The sequence below is a fragment of the Salmo trutta genome, chromosome 28 (genome assembly GCF_901001165.1).
Source record: "Salmo trutta chromosome 28, fSalTru1.1, whole genome shotgun sequence".
NCBI lineage: Eukaryota > Metazoa > Chordata > Actinopteri > Salmoniformes > Salmonidae > Salmo > Salmo trutta.
Genome location: NC_042984.1, coordinates 7,548,177 through 7,562,387, shown reverse-complemented (window position 1 = coordinate 7,562,387; position 14,211 = coordinate 7,548,177). Strand labels below are relative to the sequence as shown.

The 14,211-nt window shown below is 43.2% G+C and overlaps 1 protein-coding gene across 1 annotated transcript; it reads right to left on the bottom strand.

Moving 5' to 3' along the window:
- Nucleotides 1-1,902: 1,902 nt before the first annotated feature.
- Nucleotides 1,903-8,237, bottom strand: LOC115165354 (LHFPL tetraspan subfamily member 5 protein). The gene is made up of 4 exons (XM_029718432.1): nucleotides 7,669-8,237; nucleotides 4,329-4,499; nucleotides 2,453-2,689; nucleotides 1,903-2,244 (listed from the first exon to the last, which is right to left on the bottom strand). The coding sequence occupies exons 1-4, from the start codon at nucleotides 7,943-7,945 to the stop codon at nucleotides 2,234-2,236; spliced, it is 696 nt and encodes a 231-aa protein (XP_029574292.1). The 5' UTR covers nucleotides 7,946-8,237; the 3' UTR covers nucleotides 1,903-2,233.
- Between the last annotated feature and the right edge of the window lie 5,974 nt (nucleotides 8,238-14,211).

Genomic DNA, 14,211 nt, shown 5'->3' with positions numbered 1-14,211 from the left:
AAGTAAATGTTTTCACCTTTTTGAGTTATTGGGGTCTAGTGGAAGAGAAGGCCATTTTACAGTCGTAGTCGGAAGTTTACATACACTTAGATTGGAGTCATTAAAACTCGATTTTCAAACACTCCACAAATTTCTTGTTAAACTATCGTTTTGGCAAGTTGGTTAGGACATTACTGTGTGCATGACAGAAGTAATTTTTCCAACGATTGTTTACAGATTAATTCCCTGTATCACAATTGCAGTGGGTCAGAAGTTTACATACACTAAGTTGACTGTGCTTTTAAACAGTTTGGAAAATTCCAGAAAATGATGTCATGGCTTTAGAAGCTTCTGATAGGCTAATTGACATAATTTAAGTCAATTGGAGGTGTACCTGTGGATGTATTTCAAGGCCTACCTTCAAACTCGGTGCTTCTTTGCTTGACATCATGGGAAAATCAAAAGAAATCAGCCAAGACCTCAGAAAAAAAACTTGTAGACCTCCACAAGTCTGGTTCATCCTTGGGAGCAATTTCCAAATGCCTGAAGGTACCACGTTCATCTGTACAATCAATAGTACGCAAGTATAAACACCATGGACCACGTAGCCATCATGCCGCTCAGGAAGGAGACGCGTTCTGTCTCCTAGAGATTAACGTACTTTGGTGCGAAAAGTGCAAATCAATCCCAGAACAACAGCAAAGGACCTTGTGAAGATGCTGGAGGAAAAAGGTACAAAAGTATCTATATCCACAGTAAAACGAGTCCTATATCGACATAACCTAAAAGGCCGCTCAGCAAGGAAGAAGCCACTGCTCCAAAACCGCCATAAAAAAAAGCCAGACTACGGTTTGCACATTGGGACAAAGATTGTACTTTTTGGAGAAATGTCCTCTGGTTAGATTAAACAAAAATAGAACTGTTTGGCCATAATGACCGTCATTATGTTTGGAGGAAAAAGGGGGAGCCTTGCACGCCAAAGAACACCATCCCAACCGTGAAGCACGGGGGTGGCCGCATCATGTTGTGGGGGTGCCTTGCTGCAGGAGGAACTGGTGCACGTCCCAAAATAGATGGCATCATGAGGGAGGAAAATTATGTGGATATATTGAAGCAGCATCTCAAGACATCAGTCAGGAAGTTAAAGCTTGGTTGCAAATGGGTCTTCCAAATGGACAATGACCCCAAGCATACTTCCAAAGTTGTGGCAAAATGGCTTAAGGACAACAAAGTCAAGGTATTGGAGTGGCCATCACAAAGCCCTGACCTCAATCCTATTAATAATTTGTGGGCAGAACTGAAAAAGTGTGTGTGAGCAAGGAGGCCTACCAACCTGACTCAGTTACACCACCTCTGTCAGGAGGAATGGGCCAAAATTCACCCAACTTATTGTGGGAAGCTTGTGGAAGGCTACCCAAAATATTTGACCCAAGTTAAACAATTTAAAGGCAATTTACCTAATACTAATTGAGTGTATGTAAACTTCTGACCCACTGGGAATGTGATGAAAGAAATAAAAGCTGAAATAAATAATTCTCTCTACTATTATTCTGACATTTCACATTCTTAAAATAAAGTAGTGATCCTAACTGACCTAAAACAGGGAATTTTTACCAGGATTAAATGTCAGGAATTGTGAAAAACTGAGTTTAAATGTATTTGGCTAAGGTGTATGTAAACTTCCGACTTCAACTGTACATCAAGCTCCGTTTCGCCCGTCAGGGTTAATCGCACATATTTGAAATGTCAATTTAAGACACTATAAAATTGTATACCACCGTACAATAAAACAAAAGGTCTTCATATTAGGAGTTCTGCAATGCCTCTTGTCTAGCTTGATTCTTTGCCCAACTACTGTTGATGGGACATTTTTTCATGACAAGTACAATGAACTTACCAAGGAACAAAAAACTTTAGAATTTCATTCAGAAAGTAAAATGTGTATTGACGATTGTACACTTATTGTTTACAGAAAACATTTAATTCATCCAAAATACTAAAATTAAACTTTAATTACCAAGGCTCAGAAGAGGACAAAAACACCAAATGAAAACAGGGTGCCGTTGGGGACAATACAGTCTAAAGAACTGCCCTCTAGCATAATGAGTTAAAAAACATCATGTTTTTGGAGGAAAGGACACCTTTGTGTATATTGTAAAAACACTAGCCGTGGAGGCCTTGCCGTATCCCTGGCCTGATCATCATGAGTGCCAGAATGATGCATTGTTCTTCCGTCTCTTCATACTCCAGTGCCTCATTGCTTTTCTGGAATGGAAACAGGATGAATGAAATTTAGATAAATAAAAAAAGTAGGGAGATGTCCTGAGATAATCCCAGTGTCCCACACTCCAAGCCATTTACTATTCTGTATCCCTCATGCTACAAAAATGTTCTTTTTTCACTCCCCCCCCAATTTTTTTGTTGTTGAATTAATCCCTCACACAACAAATATCACCTAATTTTGTTCTCTCACCTTGCCCCTCCACTTCGAAGTCATCCGGCAGCAGTTTGTCCTGTCTGTTACCCAGTGTGAAGGCTAGGAAGGCCAGGATGAGAGAGTCCAAGACACAGATCATAGCCAGGATGTAGGTCCACCTCACTGTACAGTTCCCCAGGGTGTACTTGTCTGTCCTCTCGCCACACATCCTCTTCACCTCCGGGGCATCCCAGCCATCAGGGTAGATCATACAGCCCATCACCATCAGGATGGCTGGGGAGGGAGGGAGGGACGGACAGACAGACAGACAGACATTACCATTAGGATGGCTGGGGAGGGAGGGAGGGACGGACAGACATTACCATCAGGGTAGATCATACAGCCCATCACCATCAGGATGGCTGGGGAGGGAGGGACGGACAGACAGACGGACAGACATTACCATTAGGATGGCTGGGGAGGGAGGGAGGGAGGGACGGACAGACATTACCATTAGGATGGCTGGGGAGGGAGGGAGGGAGGGAGGGAGGGAGGGAGGGACGGACGGACGGACGGACGGACGGACGGACGGACGGACAGACAGACATTACCATCAGGGTAGATCATACAGCCCATCACCATCAGGATGGCTAGGGAGGGAGGGAGGGAGGGACAGACGGACAGACAGACAGACAGACAGACATTACCATTAGGATGGCTGGGGAGGGAGGGAGGGAGGGACGGACAGACATTACCATCAGGGTAGATCATACAGCCCATCACCATCAGGATGGCTGGGGAGGGAGGGAGGGACGGACAGACATTACCATCAGGGTAGATCATACAGCCCATCACCATCAGGATGGCTGGGGAGGGAGGGACGGACAGACAGACGGACAGACATTACCATTAGGATGGCTGGGGAGGGAGGGAGGGAGGGACGGACAGACATTACCATTAGGATGGCTGGGGAGGGAGGGAGGGAGGGAGGGAGGGAGGGAGGGACGGACGGACGGACGGACGGACGGACGGACGGACAGACAGACAGACATTACCATCAGGGTAGATCATACAGCCCATCACCATCAGGATGGCTAGGGAGGGAGGGAGGGAGGGAGGGAGGGAGGGAGGGACGGACGGACGGACGGACGGACGGACGGACGGACGGACGGACAGACAGACAGACAGACAGACAGACAGAGTGGAGACTATCCACAATGGTTGTGCCAATAATATCTGATGTATCATAAGTGTTGTGTTAAAAGCCTTGTACATCAGTTGTAAAACCTGAGTACGTACGGAGCCTTTCGTATAGATATAGACTTGTACTAAGAGACAAAACATGACATGTATCATGTTACATGTAATCCATCTACCCCTTGAAGGTAGGCGTGAACGTAGGTGTCAGAATCTGGACTCAAACAGAATCCCTTCGGGCTGGCGTCCACAGAGTTGTTGTTATCTGCTGACACTGGACCCAAGCCACCTCTGAAAGAGGAGAGATGTCACTGGGGAGTCGCTGACTGTACACGATAGGTTTGTCACCTCTCCTGGACAACAGGAATGACAACTACAACCAGGGGCCGGAATGACTGTACATACCGTATGACTGTACATACCGCGGTGTGACTGTACATACCGCGGTGTGACTGTACATACCGCGGTGTGACTGTACATACCGCGGTGTGACTGTACATACCGCGGTGTGACTGTACATACCGCGGTGTGACTGTACATACCGCGGTATGACTGTACATAACGTATGACTGTTTGTGAGCCAAGGTTGCCTAGAGGCTGGATAAAGAGGTGGACCCCCCCCCCCCCCCCCCCCCCCAGGCCCACTCCTGGATGTACATTGTGTCTCACCAAACACAGGACACTATACATTAAAATGTACAGGTTAGTTAGGTTAGAGAATATCTTCTAATCTCACCTGACGCAAACTGCATCCACCCACAGATCTTGTAGACGCTCCCGGTGTTGCAAAACCAGAACAGAGTGAAACAGACCATACAGCCCACTATCAGCAGCATGGATGTACCCACGAAGAAGAGGGCTGTCCTAAAGGCTGGGGACGGGATGGACGCAAAGTCCAAGGCGCTTCCTTTATGGAGGAGGAGGAGGAGGAGGAGGAGGAGCAGGTTGAGGGGGAGGAAGAGAAGAAGATTACTGCAATGATCTCTGATGTCCAATGAAAAATAGTCTTCTGCGTTATTCAAACCCCTCCGAAAGACATACAGAATAGGCTACACATACAGACTAGGCTACACATACAAAATAAGCTACACATACAGACTAGGCCATACTACTATTAGTATAGGATCTCTGTGGGTTGGAGAGACTGGAGCAGAGGGCAGCCATACTACTATTAGTATAGGATCTCTGTGGGTTAGAGAGGCTGGAGCAGAGGGCAGCCATACTACTATTAGTATAGGATCTCTATGGGTTAGAGAGACTGGAGCAGAGGACAGCCATACTACTATTAGTATAGGATCTCTATGGGTTAGAGAGACTGGAGCAGAGGACAGCCTTACTACTATTAGTATAGGATCTCTGTGGGTTGGAGAGACTGGAGCAGAGGACAGCCATACTACTATTAGTATAGGATCTCTGTGGGTTAGAGAGGCTGGAGCAGAGGACAGCCATACTACTATTAGTATAGGATCTCTGTGGGTTAGAGAGGCTGGAGCAGAGGACAGCCATACTACTATTAGTATAGGATCTCTGTGGGTTAGAGAGGCTGGAGCAGAGGACAGCCATACTACTATTAGTATAGGATCTCTGTGGGTTGGAGAGACTGGAGCAGAGGGCAGCCATACTACTATTAGTATAGGATCTCTGTGGGTTAGAGAGGCTGGAGCAGAGGACAGCCATACTACTATTAGTATAGGATCTCTGTGGGTTAGAGAGGCTGGAGCAGAGGACAGCCATACTACTATTAGTATAGGATCTCTGTGGGTTAGAGAGGCTGGAGCAGAGGGCAGCCATACTACTATTAGTATAGGATCTCTGTGGGTTAGAGAGGCTGGAGCAGAGGACAGCCATACTACTATTAGTATAGGATCTCTGTGGGTTAGAGAGGCTGGAGCAGAGGACAGCCATACTACTATTAGTATAGGATCTCTGTGGGTTAGAGAGACTGGAGCAGAGGGCAGCCATACTACTATTAGTATAGGATCTCTGTGGGTTGGAGAGACTGGAGCAGAGGGCAGCCATACTACTATTAGTATAGGATCTCTGTGGGTTGGAGAGACTGGAGCAGAGGACAGCCATACTACTATTAGTATAGGATCTCTATGGGTTAGAGAGGCTGGAGCAGAGGACAGCCATACTACTATTAGTATAGGATCTCTGTGGGTTAGAGAGGCTGGAGCAGAGGGCAGCCATACTACTATTAGTATAGGATCTCTGTGGGTTAGAGAGGCTGGAGCAGAGGACAGCCATACTACTATTAGTATAGGATCTCTATGGGTTAGAGAGGCTGGAGCAGAGGACAGCCATACTACTATTAGTATAGGATCTCTGTGGGTTAGAGAGGCTGGAGCAGAGGGCAGCCATACTACTATTAGTATAGGATCTCTGTGGGTTAGAGAGGCTGGAGCAGAGGGCAGCCATACTACTATTAGTATAGGATCTCTGTGGGTTAGAGAGGCTGGAGCAGAGGACAGCCATACTACTATTAGTATAGGATCTCTGTGGGTTAGAGAGGCTGGAGCAGAGGACAGCCATACTACTATTAGTATAGGATCTCTGTGGGTTAGAGAGGCTGGAGCAGAGGACAGCCATACTACTATTAGTATAGGATCTCTATGGGTTAGAGAGGCTGGAGCAGAGGACAGCCATACTACTATTAGTATAGGATCTCTGTGGGTTAGAGAGGCTGGAGCAGAGGGCAGCCATACTACTATTAGTATAGGATCTCTATGGGTTAGAGAGGCTGGAGCAGAGGGCAGCCATACTACTATTAGTATAGGATCTCTGTGGGTTGGAGAGACTGGAGCAGAGGACAGCCATACTACTATTAGAATAGGATCTCTGTGGGTTAGAGAGGCTGGAGCAGAGGACAGCCATACTACTATTAGTATAGGATCTCTGTGGGTTAGAGAGGCTGGAGCAGAGGACAGCCATACTACTATTAGTATAGGATCTCTGTGGGTTAGAGAGGCTGGAGCAGAGGACAGCCATACTACTATTAGTATAGGATCTCTGTGGGTTAGAGAGACTGGAGCAGAGGGCAGCCATACTACTATTAGTATAGGATCTCTGTGGGTTAGAGAGGCTGGAGCAGAGGACAGCCATACTACTATTAGTATAGGATCTCTGTGGGTTAGAGAGGCTGGAGCAGAGGGCAGCCATACTACTATTAGTATAGGATCTCTATGGGTTAGAGAGGCTGGAGCAGAGGGCAGCCATACTACTATTAGTATAGGATCTCTGTGGGTTGGAGAGACTGGAGCAGAGGACAGCCATACTACTATTAGAATAGGATCTCTGTGGGTTAGAGAGGCTGGAGCAGAGGACAGCCATACTACTATTAGTATAGGATCTCTGTGGGTTAGAGAGGCTGGAGCAGAGGACAGCCATACTACTATTAGTATAGGATCTCTGTGGGTTAGAGAGGCTGGAGCAGAGGGCAGCCATACTACTATTAGTATAGGATCTCTATGGGTTAGAGAGGCTGGAGCAGAGGACAGCCATACTACTATTAGTATAGGATCTCTGTGGGTTAGAGAGGCTGGAGCAGAGGACAGCCATACTACGCCCATTAAACAGTTTAGTGATTATAACATTCTCATCACAGTTTTTATTCTGTACTGAAGAATGAACTGCTGACATTGTGTCAACGGTGGACTAATGAACAAAATACTAAAAGATCGTTATTGTGTAAAGTGACCCTTTAAAGAGGCAATCTGCTGTTGAAACAATTACAAAGCCACTCCCTGCCACTGTTTCGGTTAAAATCAGAGGGATGGGACTGGAGAAATTTTACCACTCTCAAATGTATAGACAGAGCTATGGATGCAAGGACTGATCATCCATGATATCAAACTAATATTTGTAACCATATTTTGAGACTATATAGTGATTGATTACATGTACTTTGTTTACAAACATTTGGAGTAAAACAATCTTATAGTTTGGGTTCTGATGAGGTACAATAGTTTAACTAAGCTCATAAGTTATATTCTTCAAGAATCATCAGGTTCATATCACTTATTTTTATGTCCAAAAATAGATGTAGCAACTGCAGACTGGTCCTTTAAGTGCCTTGCCTTTACAGATGAGCTCAGAGGTCAGCGCGTTGCCGATACAGTAGTGAAACAGGCCGAAGTATCCAGCCTGCGGGGTGTTGACGCTGTCCCCGATCCAGTACGGTTGGATGAACACCACCATTTCTATGATGGAAAAACAGATGGTGAATATCGCCCACAGGACGCCGACGGCTCGCGCGTTCCTCACGTAGTTGGTGTGATAGATTTTGGCCGCCTCCTGTGCAGGGAGCATTTTCTCACTTTTTGATTTGGTCTCAACTTTCTCTGTAGTTGACATCTTGTTGACGCGGAAATAGAGGGCTATGAGGGTGAAAGCCTGGGAAGATGCGCAGAGAACACTTCTCGAGTCACCAGAAAGTCACCCGTCTTGAGTCACCAGAGATACTTTTCAGCACTTACTGTCAGTTACTGTCAGTTTGAGTTTCTCTTCAATGCCAGCTTGTTTTCTGTGAATGCTCCGTTTGATCGTCTGCCAGACACTTTAACTTGTCATTTCAAATTATAATTGAATGTATAAAAGGAAGATTTAAGTCCACAAAACAAATCTTTTCTAATACAAGACCCACTGAGCGCTCAGGTCATTGTCTTTGTTTTACTTAGCCTTGACGTCCGTGAGAAGATCAGTGCTCTGTAGCAGCCGACAGATCCTACTTGTGTAGAGTTGGTGTGTCTCCTACGGTGTTGGAATCAAACCGTGCCGGTAATGGTGTGTGATATGTTGAATTATTCAAGGTCAGGAGATGAGAGGCGTTAGGAGTGATGGAACACGTTGCTTAGTGGAACCAGATACATCTAGCTACGTGTTAATCATTTTGATTTATTTATAAGGCTGTTGACTAACTAACAGGACAATTCTCCAATGTGATGTAATAACCTCAACATTGTTCACAAACGCAAAAAAGTAGTTGTTTTTAATAACACAACATAGCTTTGTTACAATATTAAATGTCCAATGCAGCCGTTTTTATCACAATATCAAATCGTTTCTGGGTAACATTTAAGTACAAAGCCATCAATCACTTAACACCATTCATTTCTATTTGAAGACTCAAAAGCGCATTAAAGCCAAATGAAATCGGTTAAGATGGCATCTCATGGAGACATAATGTGCGCAGTTTGAGGTTACTCCAGGATGTGAATTCTCAGTGCTGCCTCCTCTAATTGAGTAACTCAAGTTGAACGCCGACGGCAACTCAATTATCCTTAGAACTTTTCTGTGTGCAATTTAAAAATAATCGTTTCAAGTGAAGATTCACCACGAAGATTGCCATTTCCCCATTCCTTATCCTGTTTTCTGCAGTGCCACGGTCGGCCTTGAACTTGCTTCAATGAGAGGGGCAGTCATTCTCCCCTGGTGTAAATGTACAGAGTTTACTGGCATGTCACATTGGAGTCACACGATACTAGCACAAGGCATAGCTAAATACTGTAAAAACATGATATAGCTCTGGCCCATGGTTTCCAGTAGCCGACAATTGCTGTTTTTTGGCCAATAAAAAAAAAAAATGAAAAGCTGATAAATAAAACTGTTTCCGGCCAAAATTAACAGTGGATGTAAATACCTTTGACCCTCACGCATATCAAGTTATAGGTTAATTTGCATAATTGTGTGGAATTAAATTGGCCTGTGTGTATTTTCGTTAGTTGTAATGTATCTTATTTATCCAACACAACTATCACACAAGCACAGCATACAGAGCCCATTTTGAGAGGGATTTCTCCTGCATATCCTCAGCTGGTTACTGCTGGAGTAAAACATGTGCTTTTATAATACCATCCATTAAGCAACAGTTCTAAATGCAAATAGTCCATTTGATTACCTGTTCAGGAGTCTTATGGCTTGGGGGGTAAAAACTGTTGAGAAGCCTTTTTGTCCTAGACTTGGCACTCCGGTACAGCTTGCCATGCGGTAGCAGAGAGAACAGTCTATGACTGGGGTGGCTGGGGTCTTTCACAATTTTTAGGGCCTTCCTCTGACACCTCCTGGTGTAGAGGTCCTGGATGACAGGAAGCTTGGCCCCAGTGATGTACGGGGACGTACGCACTACCCTCTGTAGCGCCTTGCGGTCAGAGGCTGAGCAATTGCCGTACCAGGCAGTGATGCAACCAGTCAGGATGCCCTCGATGTAGCAGCTGTAGAACCTTTTGAGGATCTTAGGACCCATGCCAAATCTTTTTAGTTTCCTGATGGGGAATAGGCTTTGTCTTGGTGTGTTTGGACCATTCTAGTTTGTTGGTGATGTGGACACCAAGGAACTTTTAGCTCTCAACCTGCTACACTACAGCCCCGTCGATGACGGGGGATGTTTACGTTTTGCCAAAAACGAGAAAAGAAAAATAACCGTTTAGTTTTATTACTACATTGTAAATACAATATTATATTATCGATGATACTTTCATAATTTAATATTGAAAACAATTTACCTAATGTTCTAATATTTTTTTATGGCCCCTGTCAGTCAATTAAAATGATAAACATCAAAAAGTTAAAAATCTACTAATTCGAGAGCACCAGCCTCTGCTATAAGGAAAGGGGGATACCTCATCAACTGAAACCCTTCAACTGAAATGTGTCTTCCGCATTTAACCTCTGGATCAGAGAGGTGCGGGGGACTGCCTTAACATCCACGTCTTCGGCGCCGGGGAACTGCCTTGCTCAGGGGCAGAACGACTGATTTTTACCTTGTCAGCTCTGGGATTCGATCCAGCAACCTTTCGGTTACTGGCCCAACGCTCTGATACACCGTGATCATTGGCAGCTAAAGAAATGAGCGCATGGAACTCATATCCTATAGACCATTCCAGCAGTAGGCCTATAACTTTAATAGCGAACTATGTAAAAATAGGCCCACATAATGCTGACAAATAAAAACAGTAGAAAATATGATAACTCAGTTTCTTTCAATCACATTCAACTCTACTCAGCCTCTCTACCTCCCCTTCTATCTGTCTTGAGCTAATCATTATAGTGAAATGCAACATTTGTATCAAATCAAACAATTGTGTCTGTCCGGAAGCTTTCGCTAGCGAACTTGCAACATCTTATCAACTAGCCTATCAACATCTTATCAACTAGCCTTATCAACATCTTATCAACTAGCCTATCAACATCTTATCAACTAGCCTTAACAACTAGCCTTATCAACTAGCCTTATCAACATCTTATCAACTAGCCTATCAACATCTTATCAACTAGCCTTATCAACATCTTATCAACTAGCCTTATCAACATCTTATCAACTAGCCTTATCAACATCTTATCAACTAGCCTATCAACATCTTATCAACATCTTATCAACATCTTATCAACTAGCCTATCAACATCTTATCAACATCTTATCAACATCTTATCAACTAGCCTATCAACATCTTATCAACTAGCCTATCAACTAGCCTAATCAACATCTTATCAACTAGCCTATCAACATCTTATCAACATCTTATCAACTAGCCTAATCAACATCTTATCAACATCTTATCAACTAGCCTTATCAACATCTTATCAACTAGCCTATCAACATCGTATCAACTAGCCTTATCAGCTAGCCTTATCAACATCTTATCAGCTAGCCTTATCAACATCTTATCAGCTAGCCTATCAACATCTTATCAACATCTTATCAACTAGCCTATCAACATCTTATTAACTAGCCTATCAACATCTTATCAACATCTTATCAACTAGCCTTATCAACTAGCCTTATCAACATCTTATCAACATGTTATCAACTAGCCTTATCAACTAGCCTTATCAACTAGCCTTATCAACTAGCCTTATCAACATCTTATCAACATGTTATCAACTAGCCTATTCCAGGGCCTTAGAGTTTCCCGCGCCACTGAGCTCGGGACAGACAGCTGTTTTTGCACAAAGGAAAAGTGTTCAGGTATTTGAAGAAATTTCCACTGGTTATATGGGATCATCAGATCATTATATTTTGCTCTTTCACACCAAGGCTAGTTGGTTATTGAGGGGGAGATTGTAGGAAATATGTTTTAAATAACCTACTGTGAGGAACTATAGTTTTAATAGGCTGTATTATCATTCACAATGGATACTAAAAAAACCGACTGAGTTGATTTTCCTACATTCTGCGGAGCAGAAGATACTTCTATGTTTGCTCAGTCTCCCTCAACATTAACAGGACAGAACAAACAGACACATGGAGCACAACAAACAAGATACAATTTGATTTATTTATATAAATCTCGTAAATGATGGTTATGGAATAAACCAAAAATCGTGTTTCTCCCAAGTGTAGCAAGTTGTGAACTCTGGAAACAATGTTTCCACTCTGAGAATGAGAACAGTAAATGACTGTGATTAATAAATGCAGTTACAGAAATTAAATGTAACCAAAATGACAGGGATTAACAATACATTTACTATTGTTCAACTAAACTAACATATGGAATTGTTTTAAGACGGTCATACCATCGATCATTTAGCTATTTGATTTTGAATTTTAGGACCACTGTATGTATAAAACAAATATTTTAAAAAGTATGTGATAAAATATAGATTTAGGCCTTTACTACTATAGCCCGTAGAATAACACATTGAATAACACATTCATAAATGGCAAAACAGACAGTCCAGAAATAAGTCATAAGGAATAAGGTTTTGAAGTGTTTTTTTAGACACATGTTTAAGCCCTTTTTTTTTATTGCACAAAACTACAGTGGCGAGAAAAGGTATGTGAACCCTTTGGAATTACATGGATTTCTGCATACATTTTACATAAAATCTGATCTGAGCTTCATCTATGTCACAACAATAGACAAACACAGTGTGCTTAAACTAATAACACACAAATTATTGTATTTTTCTTGTCTATATTGAATACATAATTTAAACATTCACAGTGTAGGTTGGAGAAAGTATGTGAACCCCTAGGCTAATGACTTCTCCAAAAGATAATTGGAGTCAGGAGTCAGCTAACCTGGAGTCCAATCAACGAGACGAGATTGGAGATTTTGGTTAGAGCTGCCCTGCCCCTTAAAAACACTCACAAAATTTGAGTTTGCTATTCACAAGAAGCATTGTCTAATGTGAACCATGCCTCAAACAAAATAGATGTCAGAAGACCTAAGATTAAGAATTGTTGCCTTGCATAAAGCTGAAAAGTACCTCTAAAAGTCAGTCCATGGTAAGACAAAGTGTCTATAAAGGGAGAAATTTCAGCACTGTTGCTACTCTCCCCATGAGTGGCCGTCCTGCAAAGATGACTGCAAGAGCACAGCGCAGAATGCTCAATGAGGTTAAGAAGAATCCTAGAGTGTCAGCTAAAGACTTACAGAAATCTCTGGAACATGCTAACATCTCTGTTGACGAGTCTACAATACGTAAAACACTAAACAAGATTGGTGTTCACGGGAGGACACCATGGAAGAAGCCTCTGCTGTCCAATAAAAAACATTGCTGCATGTCTGAAGTTCGCAAAAGAGCACCTGGATGTTCCACAGCGCTACTGCCAAAATATTCTGTGCACAGATATAGTTGTGTTGTTTAGAAGGAACACACAGCACTATGTGTGGAGAAAAAAAGGCACAGCACACCAACATCCAAACCTCATCCCAACTGTAAAGTATGGTGGAGGGAACATCATGGTTTGGGGCTGCTTTGCTGCCTCAGGGCCTGGACAGCTTGCTATCATCGACGGAAAAAGACATTCCCAAGTTTATCAAGACATTTTGCAGGAGAATGTAAGGCTATCTATCCGCCAATTGAAGCTCAGCAGAAGTTAGGTGATGCAACAGGACAACAACCCAAAAGACAGAAGTAAATCAACAACAGAATGGCTTCAACAGAAGAAAATACGCCCAGTCAGTCCTGACCTCAACCTGATTGAGATGCTGTGGCATAATCTTGAGAGCGGTTCACACCAGACGTCCCAAGAATATTGTGGAACTGAAACAGTTTTGTAAAGAGGAAGGGTCCAAAATTCCTCCTGACCGTTGTGCAGGTCTGATCTGCATCTACAGAAAGCGTTTAGTTGAGGTTATTGCTGCCAAAGGAGGGTCAACCAGTTATTAAATCCAAGGGTTCACATACTTTTTCCACCCTACACTGTGAATGTTTACACGGTTTGTTCAATAAAGACATGAAAAAATGTAATTGTTTATGTGCTATTAGTTTAAGCGGACTGTATTTGTCTATTGTTGTAACTTAGATGAAGATCAGATAAAATATTATGACCAATTTATGCAGAAATCCAGGTAATTCTAAAGGGTTCAGATACATTTTCTTTCCACTGTACCTCAATACATCCATTCCTTTTTTAAACCGGAAACAGTAACCTTCAGACTAGTCCCGTGACACTTGTGGAGAACACAATGGTATTCGTAAGAATCAAATCTTTCCCTAGAGTGGTCATATTTAGTTTTGTAGGCCAACCATTCAGACACTACAGACGTTTTTGTGAGAAGATCGATTTTCGGGATGTCTCGCGGTCTGACAAACACCGCTGTTTCTTGGCCACCTTCCACCGCAGATGAGGAAGGCAGACGTAGGCCGTGTCTAGACTTGACAGTTCAGCTTTA

Bases quoted from the DNA above. Each gene is read 5' to 3' on its own strand.
- LOC115165354 (XM_029718432.1), bottom strand. From the start codon at position 7,945: ATGTCAACTACAGAGAAAGTTGAGACCAAATCAAAAAGTGAGAAAATG. The intron at 4,500-7,668 runs GCAAGGCACTTA...TCCTCCATAAAG, and splicing joins CTCTGAGCTCATCTGTAAAG to GAAGCGCCTTGGACTTTGCG. The intron at 2,690-4,328 runs GTGAGATTAGAA...CTCCCTCCCCAG, and splicing joins GTGGATGCAGTTTGCGTCAG to CCATCCTGATGGTGATGGGC.